Here is a 10,208-nt window from a genome sequence, read left to right on the forward strand (position 1 = left end):
CAGTATATAACGCATAATATTTTTTACATCGTAATAACTATTTTTTATATTATTTATTCGTATTAATCTTAATAATGTCTGTTCGATATAAAATTGTAAATGATATGCTCAAATGACCAAATCGCGATACGATAAAATAAGCCCATCCATATGCATTGTAATTTATCATTCATAAGGTGCGTTCTTCATTTAATTATAGCATTTCGTAAGAAAATAACTTGAATCAAAATAATTTTATAATCTATTTTTCACAATTGTATTAATAAAAATTTTATTAATGTGATAACTTTTTAATATAAAAGATTTAGTGTAAAAATTTAGATTTATGATTAAATAAAACATTAAATAATAAATGTAAGATTAAGAAAACTTCCATTTATAAAATAGAATTTTCAATATATTTTTTAAATAATTGAAAAAAGCAGAAGTTGTATGCCCTATATTATTTTATAAAAGAGGAATGTAATGCAATTCTCTTGTAAAAATAAAAAAAGAAAATAAAAAAAATATTAATGTTTCAAGGTCTGTTAAGACGAATTCCTCTTTTCGGCATTCGACTATAATTAATTCGAAAAAAATTAAATCCTTTATGAATTACAAATCGCTGTTTATATGCTGAAAATAGAAAGGCATAGAAAGGAAGTCGGAAGTGTTACATCCATTCCTCGATTTTAAATTAAGAATTCAGTTTCATAAAATAGATTTCCTTTAACTTCGACAACTTTTACACATCAAAATATTACTTTTATTCATTAAGTATTATTTTTATCTTAAAAATAACATAATTATATTAGCTAAAATTAAATACAAAAAAAATAAGACACAAATGCGTCAAGCCACTACTATATGTATATGCTTTACAGAAACAACACCTACTGCGCAATTTATTCGAGATGTGTGTGTAAAATATTACAATTCCGATTCATCATTGCCCGCATTTTCACGCATGCTTTTTGAATCAATTTTATTTATTAATGTCATAATACTTATAAGTAAACGGTAGTATAATATGTTATATTGTATTAATTAATTTATGTGTCAGATGCAATTAATTGCATTTAACAAGTTATTATATTGCCAATACAGAACCGAAATTAAACGAAATTAAACGAGAATCCAATGTATGTATAAATATAAATATAATATAAAATTACATTAATTTAATATATTATATTATAAGCATGTGAATTTTAATATATAACATTTAATTATATATTATCCTAGAAAATTAAAATTAGAAAAATAACTTACACGCAAATTTTACATGTTAAAAAACGAGTTTATCTTCAAAAATATTATTGATCCAAAATTACTTAAATTATTTAAATACTTGCAATATTTCTCCAAAAAATCATTTTTATTAAAAAGACTAATTTCATGAGAACAATGAATTCTTAAGATTTTTATAACTTTAACTTAAAAAAATATAATGTATAACATGTGTATTACATATTTCTTATCTATGTATTATAAAAATCACATCTTTTGATATTCAATAATATTAAATTTAAAATTAATCAATAATATTCATTCATATATGTTTATGTGTATGTATGTGAAATAATATAACTGATGTTAATAAAAAATTTTTTGACGCTTGTTAAATGTATATATTTATATATATATATATATATATATATATATATATATATATATATATGTTAGCTTTCATGCAACTTTTATAATTACATTTATTTTACCCACACATCCACAAATAAAATTAAAATTTATTTACTAATAACTACTGTCAAAATTAATTAAATTGAGTATCTACCACTAGAGAGAGCGCATATTATATTATATTTTAAGAAAATACACGCAAAATTGTTAAACGCACAATTTTTTAGTGATAATTTAAAACGTAATAATAAATGCACGGTTTTGCCATACTTAGTAAAAAAATTTTATCATAAATCAATTTATCGGTTTTATCATAGGTATTATATTTCATATAAACATGACTATTATATATATATAATTTTTTTTAACGCAATTTGGATACAATTGGTCATTTTAAAATATGCATCCAATGCGCGCACATTAATTCAAAAGAATTGAAACATTTAAATTTTAAGATTTTAAATACATTATTTAAAAATGTAATTTTAAAAAATTTTTGAACTTTTACAATCAATTTTATTCATCAGTTTCATCAACAAACAAACAGAAATGAAGACTAAACAGATAGACAATATCAGGAAAGATGGAAAAAGGTACCAGAAATTATTTTAACTAACTTAATATAAATGTATATATATTTATTTTTATTTATAGAACTGAGACAAAAATATTTCAATTTGATTAATCATAAGTTCATTTGGAATAAAAACTAAAGTAAGCTTGATACTCATCATTGACGTTAGCTTAATGTACAAAATATTTGCAATCTTATGTTTTTCCTTTAATGCTTTAGACATTACACAATATTCTTTCAATCACTATCATCTTTTTTCTTTCCTTAACAGCTGGAACCAGAGATTCATTAGCATGTCCTATTTTGCGGTTCAGTATTTTAATCAATAAAAGACTTTGATACATCCACATCCATGCTATATTGTACTCGAGCAAATCTGTCAACATAGTATTTTTTATCTATAACAATATAAAATCACTAAATATAATGACTTAATAACAAGTTAAATCAGATAGAGTTAATAAGAATCACAAAGATCATACGAAAGATGGTGATAGTTGAATCATCAGTAATTGTTTTTACATATTACATAAATAATACGTTAATTATGCAATATTAACATTAACATTAAACTCACCATGTATATTAAAATGTGTGTATATAGATATATAATTTCTAGTTATAATTATATTCCAACATAATCCTATCAACAAAATAAAGATTTATTACTAGAATGCTATAAATTCTGTGTAACAATATATTAATTTATAATAAAATTATGTATCAGATAGAGCTAATAATAATCACGACTCATACGAAAGATGGTTTAATCATCATGAAATACGTTTATATAATAAAAAAATTGTTGATTTGACACAAACTTAAACTCACCATATTATTTTACTCATATGAATATTGTACTGTTAACGGAATCACTGTTTTTCCTAAAATATATATGCATTATTTATTCTCTAGATGTAATTATTTAACAATTTTAAGGATATATTAATTGCTACTTTTTTTTCAGAGGTAGTGACGAACTAAGATCTGTATCATTTGATTTGTCAACTTATAAATATGTATATACATCATTAAAATTTTTAAATTAAATAATTCTCCAAAAAATATTCTATAAACTTACAATATTTGGTATGGCTTCAATTTAGTGTTTGAAATATCTAAAACATACAATAAAATATTGCCTTTAAATTATTTAAAAGATTCAAAGATTCAAAGTATAATATGTAAGAAAAATGTCAGTTAGGGACGAAAGACTATAATTAAGTTGTCGTCAGAGATGTATCAGTTGAACTATGATAGTCATCATTATATAAAATAAATTGAGATACATATAGTAATTAAAAATATAAATATATACCTGTATATTAAATAATGTAATTTACAGTATTCGATGTGGCTTTAACTTGATGTTTGAGATATCTCTAAAACAAAATAATATTGTCTTTAAATTATGTGAAACATTCATAAATTCAAAATATATACATTTCAAAAATCTCAGTTAGGGACGAAAGACTATAATATCAAATTGTCGTCAGAGTTGTATCAGTTGAACTATGATAGTCATCATTATGTACACTATATAAAATAAATTAATATATATAGTAGTTACAAATTTAAATATGTACCTGTATATTAAATATTGTAAATTTACAATATTCGACGTGGATTTAACTTGATGTTTGAGATGTCTCTAAAACATAAAATAATATTGTCTTTAAATTATTTGAAGCATCCATAAATTCAAAATATATACATTTCATAAATATCAGTTAGGGACGAAAGACTATAATATCCAATTGTCGTCAGAGTTGTATCAGTTGAACTATGATAGTCATCATTGTGAACCATATAAAATAAATTAATACAAATAATAAAAAATAACAAATTTTGAAGTACCTTTATATTATATTAGATGTTGACTATGTCATATCAACTTTTCTATTGTAAACCATCATTCACATATTTGACCAATTCAGAATTTTTGTCAAATTATATTAATAAACAATTTAATAAAATTCTCAAGACTCATGTAGGCTTTTGATCATTCTGGATAAAATCATCTCCATCTCAATATATTTATATAGCTTGTCATAAATATATTGTAATAAACCATGGTACTATCTGCAATAAAAAAATTAAAAATTAAAATAAATCTGAATAAAAAATGATATAACAAAATTTTATTAATAAGATATCAGTACTGCAGGACTATCGATCATTATAAATCAGATAAAACGTTAATCATCACTTAAGTATCAATAAACAAGTATAATAAATCTATTATTAATTAATACTTTCGAAAATAATACACTTTTACATGTATTTTATAGCATAATTATTGAAAATTTTATTTAGCTGAAGCTGCTAAAATTGTTAATGAAGATAGATTTACCATTTCTGTCCTATATTCAAGATTTCTTGAATTTTGCCTGTACAAAAGTTCTCGGAACATTAATGTTTTCCTTTAGATTCACTGTACGTCTCTGTATATAGCCACAACTTAATGTTTGAAAACCAACAGATACAAATAAATCTGCTACTTGTTCTGCAGAAAAATAATAACTCCTGAAAACCAAAGGACATACAATCATTAATACATCTAGTTTGATGGAATAGAAGTTTATACATTATGAAAAAATCAGATTCAAAAAATTTAATATTATTTTATGATACAAAAAGAACAAAGTTTTACCTCGTTCCATCTAGCCGCATATAGAGATTCTCACTGATCTTATGTCCAGGTTTAAAACGTAACTGTGCCATATCATACAACCCGTAATCTCGAAAAAGTAATATTCCTCCAATATCAAGAACATTGTATATATTTTGAGCAACTCTAATAAATGCAAAGTGCAAGCAATTAATAATTGCACAAAATTAGAACTTTACAATAATATTATTATTAATGAATTTATCATACTTGTGAAATTTATCAGGATGAATAGCTGATAATACAAAGATGAGAGTTGTAACATCAACCGGACAATCAATTTCAGAAAAACAATTTTCTAATGTAAGATCTGTTTGAAAAGCCATCATTATAGCTGGATCAAACAATGTGTGACTCTATAATGAAACAAATATTAGCACACACTGAGTTAATGGAATAACATTTGCATTTCCAACAATGGCCTATTCAATGTACCTTAAATAATTCGATTGCTCTTGTGGATAAATCACATGCGAATATTTTTCGAAATTTCAATCTATCTTCTATTAAGGGATAAACAAAATTTCCGACTCCGCAGCCCACTTCGAGAAGGACATTTTGAGTCTCTTTGTCACCCAAATCCAGCAATTCATCAAACTCTCGCGTGGTCCAATGTCTATCTTTAAAGAATCTAGTTTCGTTACGCTTGTAAAATAAATCCCAATGCTTCTTCGCATCCCTCTCGAGTTGATTCGCACGAAATTCGGACACCAATCGGGAATTTTGCGCTTTCAACGTATCGATTTCTTCCGGTGTGAGACGCTTGGCCACGTGCTCCACGTTCGACGTGCCATTTTTAATTAATTCGCTCATTTATTTCCATATATATACTACCAAAATGCCTAATTAAAAGAAAGAAAAATTTATAGCCCATATATTCATGCTCTAATAAAAATTTTTCAAAATATTCCCTTTGAAAAAGAAAAAGATGCTTACTTGGAAACGAATACATGCTCTCGTCTTGAGATACCCACAGGAAATGGACGATCAGCGAGCGCGAACAGCGGCAGCTTCCTACGAGGATGCAACATCGCATGCAATGTTGCCACGACACACCTGACACGTGACACAACACGTGACTGCAATGTGACACGTGATCTACTTAGGCACAAAATTTGAATTTAAATAGAATATTCTTGGAAGAATATGATTTGAAAAATTGCATTTAATGACATGTATGTACAAAGTAATAACATTTTATTTCTTAATTTTTCTTGAAATTTGAATGATTTTTTAATTTTAATAGTAAGTATCAATCCGCGTAAAAAATAAATTTTAAAGCTGTCATTTTCTTGAAATTTCAGGATAATATTATAAATGACGATTTTATCATAATTGTTTTATGTGCGACAAAGATAATGCTTTATAGAAAAAAAACATATTTTTATTCGAAAAAAAAGAAAATTGTTTTTCTGTTTTTTTTTTTTGAAAAATTGGATACTAGCTATCTTTAATAGTTAGAAAAAAGTAAAAATTGTATATTTTATATATGTTATATATATATTTAATTGTGATCTCATCCATTTTATTTTGAAATTAAAATGCATAAAAATTTTTATAATTTTAAATATGTGCATATTTAATCTTTAAATAAAACAGTTGTAATATATGCAGAATTTCCTATATACGTCATAAGCATATTATTAATGCAAATTTTGTAATAATAGTTTAGAAAGGTTTAGTACGTTTATTCGATTTAATTCGTTCACGTACTGTTTATCCAAAAATTAACTAGGCTTCTCTTTACGCGTATCGATATTCCGTATGCAAACACGCGTTTGGTTGATTAACATGCAGAACCCGTAGAGGACAAATATTTTATGTCGCAGTGTAGCATTGGTAGACAATACTATTAAAGTAGGATAGGCGTGACTAAAATTCAGTCAACAAGATTGCACATTGCTCATTATGATGTTGTGAAATGAAAAAAACAGTTTTGATAAGTATCATATATCGTTATAAATATTGATGCGAAACCCAACTGTACAAACTCGCATAAGTAATATCTCGCTTTATCTCTAATCTTTATTTTATTATCACGCATGTTTCACGTATTATTCAATACATTTTATGATTTATGAAGAACCCATAATTTGTAACCCGAGCATGGTAGAAAGAAAATGAATCGATCGAGTAGTAAATGTAGGTCATTGCAGACCACAATTTTGTCGAGAGCTTCACGAGAGGTAACAACCATAGATTACCTGAATGGAATGAGAAACACGTTTCGCAATTCACAGTCATTAATGCCTTGTAGAATAACATCATTTTGCAGTTTTCAACGCGACCATCCTTCATGCCCGCTTTATAACCGCATACTTTGCTCTGAACGAAAAAAAGTGTCACAATTAAAATCGCGCTTCCATACACTGAATCGTGAATGCAAAGCAATCAAATCAAGTTGATTTTAATTTAGCTTAATATGTAGAAAATTATGAATAGGACTTTTTTTCGTTACTTTACTCGCATCATCTTGATTTTAAATTCATATTAAATTTTCAAGGTTTATCTTTAATGCATATGCGTCTCTATATTAATTATATTGTTTTAAAATATAATATATAAATTAATAATTTAGAGAAAATTTTTGCTATAATCATTAAAAATTTATACAAATAATTAAATCAGATATATTAATTTAAATTTTATAGCAATTAAAATGTTACAATGATAAATAGTAATCAAAATTGTATATAATGTGTATCATTAAAGTTGAAAAAAAAAATTAAAAAATAATATAAAATATAGAAGATTGTTTAAAAATTAATATTATATTTTCCTAAATAATTAGCAATATTAGAGTATGAAATGTGTGATAAGCGGGAAATCAAATTGCATGAATAATTCGTATCTAGAAGCCACCGAACCAGAGCAATGCCGTAAATATCGGAATTGCGATTCCATTCGCTAACATACACATGATTTTATTTCGATGTTATTACTCGAAAATTTATCTCTCTAATTAGCGGATCGTCATAGTTAAAGCGCACCTCTCGCATCGGCTTTCATCTGGAATACTGCGAGCGGTTTATGATTATGCACGGTGCCGCGGTATGCATAATCGTAAAAACAATCCTCATTCCGGGGAGAGCTCTCACGAGATTGAGCAGCCCTCACGAGAGCGATCAAGAGATTATGCGAATTTCTCCCGCCACTGATACCCGTTATTACGTTTTAGCAGCGATTTACGCAGTTTCAAATCCCACTAATATTTCCATTAACGGCGAATTCTTTTTTGAAGCTTTTTTTCCGCGGAGAGAATTACGAAGATTAGCCGTGGTCGTTGTTATCATCATAAATGGTGAATACAACTGAAAGCTCTGATGGAAGAACTTCCCTCAGGGATTGAGAGAAGTACAATGTTTATAGAAACCAAGGATAAATATAATTATTACGATAAACATAATTAGTTAGGAAGTCTTTGACGATGTAGAAATAACTGTACTGTACAACAAATTTAATTCGTTGTTACTTTCATAATTTAAATTAATATTATATTATCTACGTGCGTCTCTCTAAGAGAAACTATGTAGAATATATACAAATATATATTATTAACATATTAATATATATATGCAATAATATTCAAGACGATAATATTTGCGAATTACGTATTACATTGTGTCATTGCATGTCAACACACTTAATAACTACTCATTCTTTACGAGAAGAATCTCTGCAATTGTTACGGAGCAATTGCGTGGATGTTTCCCACGATTTATGAAATTGTGTTACATATATAGTCTACGAAATGATAATTATTTCTCATAGTCAGGCATGCTATATATATGAATTACATTGCATGTTACATTGTTATTCTATGGTGACAAAGATTATGTATCTTTGACGTAATAAATTCTGTCGATTTATAGATATTGATCAATATAAAATAATTTGTGAAATTATTATATTTTTTGCGCTTATAAAAATCTGATAATTTGTTTTTGCTAAATAATAATTCGTATTTACTAAAAAAATTTGATAAGAAAATATGATAAAAAATATGATCTTTAAAAAAATATGATACAAATCGAATTTTACGCATAAATTCGAAAAACTGACTATACATATATGTATATACATTAAAATTAAGACACATAGTATTGCAAATGTAATCAGTTCTTTTCAATATAAGCATAAATATTTTTTTTTTCATTGCTTAATCGTGAAATTCATATATACAATATATCAAGATTCAAATTTCATAACATACGTGCATTGCGACATGAAAAGAAACAGAGATATAAAGAAAGAGAAAGCAAAATCAAATAAAAAGTCAAAATTTACAATTATTAATATAGATATATAAATATTAACAGTTAATAAATAAATATGTAAACAGCAGATTTAAATATAAAATTAACATATTGAGTTGAGCAAGTAATATAACCAACATAAATTCTTTCCGTTATACTTACAATGCATAAATAATAAGTAATACGTGATGATTAACGATAAACGGACTCGTTTAAAAATACGCCGATCAAAGGAAATATTTTAGACGTGTGACTTTCAAGCACTGCCGCTTACTTTACATAACTTTCCAACGCGCAGTTAGAAAATCAGGAATGCCAGATGGCAAGTGGATAATTTTTGGTTATTTTGTGGGTGTATATTGTCCAATTTTTTATTAAATAATATTTACATAAAATATTTTAACAAATTATTTTTTAATATATCTTTTTTAAAGGTATTTTTAAATTAAAAAAATTACAAATATCTATATTATATTACATAAATAAATTTAATTATATAATCTGCACTTTTAAAAGAAATTAAATGCTTTCTTTGTAAATCATTCTGCATTAAATAATGCAAATTTATTCAAAGCAATAAATTGTACATGATTCATTAAATAAGACGGAAAAATTCTATTACCTTATATAAGAGCTACACAACTCTCCTAATGTACAGCAATCTTTATATTACATACTTACAATTTAATAAAAAACATATATATGTTGAATTAATAATTTTACTTGAAACTATTATAGTGTGCTGCTTTAATTAATTTTCTAAATAATAATTTTGAAATGATAGCTCTCTCCCATAGCAAAAATTATTTTACATGCGGTTATTTATATCTAAAAAATATTAGCGCTTTAACTTTATATAATCAAAATCTGAATTCATTAAAAAGTTTGTGGCTACAAAATAATATTTTCCTCCCTAACAGTTTAAATTAAATAAAAACAAAAGAGTTTATATAAAATTAAATTGTTTCTAATTTAATATCAAATTTCTTATCCAATGTACATTACAAATTATCGATTGAATCTTATTTCATTCTTATTACTTTCTTAATCCAAACAATTAGTATTTTATATAATAACAGATCATCTT

The 10,208-nt window shown here is 25.5% G+C and overlaps 1 protein-coding gene and 3 non-coding genes across 5 annotated transcripts; all 4 read right to left on the reverse strand.

Moving 5' to 3' along the window:
- Window positions 1-2,243: 2,243 nt before the first annotated feature.
- LOC114928774 (tRNA N(3)-cytidine methyltransferase METTL6) lies at window positions 2,244-5,881 on the reverse strand. 2 transcript variants are annotated; one of them, XM_029300149.2, is made up of 12 exons: window positions 5,802-5,881; window positions 5,301-5,707; window positions 5,076-5,221; window positions 4,848-4,991; window positions 4,548-4,720; window positions 4,052-4,276; window positions 3,781-3,845; window positions 3,513-3,576; window positions 3,276-3,312; window positions 3,026-3,078; window positions 2,772-2,837; window positions 2,244-2,570 (listed from the first exon to the last, which is right to left on the reverse strand). In XM_029300149.2, exons 2-5 carry the CDS (start codon window positions 5,676-5,678, stop codon window positions 4,564-4,566), a joined length of 825 nt encoding a protein of 274 aa, XP_029155982.1. In that variant the 5' UTR covers window positions 5,679-5,707; window positions 5,802-5,881; the 3' UTR covers window positions 2,244-2,570; window positions 2,772-2,837; window positions 3,026-3,078; window positions 3,276-3,312; window positions 3,513-3,576; window positions 3,781-3,845; window positions 4,052-4,276; window positions 4,548-4,563. The 2 variants fall into 2 exon arrangements, with proteins under 2 accessions (XP_029155982.1, XP_029156114.1); XM_029300281.2 differs by lacking the exon at window positions 3,513-3,576.
- On the reverse strand, window positions 3,383-3,469 carry LOC114929642 (small nucleolar RNA snR60/Z15/Z230/Z193/J17). The gene has a single exon (XR_003819302.1). It is a non-coding gene; the product is annotated as a small nucleolar RNA snR60/Z15/Z230/Z193/J17 (small nucleolar RNA).
- On the reverse strand, window positions 3,642-3,730 carry LOC114929640 (small nucleolar RNA snR60/Z15/Z230/Z193/J17). The gene has a single exon (XR_003819301.1). It is a non-coding gene; the product is annotated as a small nucleolar RNA snR60/Z15/Z230/Z193/J17 (small nucleolar RNA).
- On the reverse strand, window positions 3,913-4,004 carry LOC114929650 (small nucleolar RNA snR60/Z15/Z230/Z193/J17). The gene has a single exon (XR_003819303.1). It is a non-coding gene; the product is annotated as a small nucleolar RNA snR60/Z15/Z230/Z193/J17 (small nucleolar RNA).
- Window positions 5,882-10,208: the final 4,327 nt, after the last annotated feature.

Source organism: Nylanderia fulva, unplaced genomic scaffold (genome assembly GCF_048542155.1).
Source record: "Nylanderia fulva isolate GAGA-0341 unplaced genomic scaffold, ASM4854215v1 Scaffold3, whole genome shotgun sequence".
NCBI classification, from domain to species: Eukaryota; Metazoa; Arthropoda; class Insecta; order Hymenoptera; family Formicidae; genus Nylanderia; species Nylanderia fulva.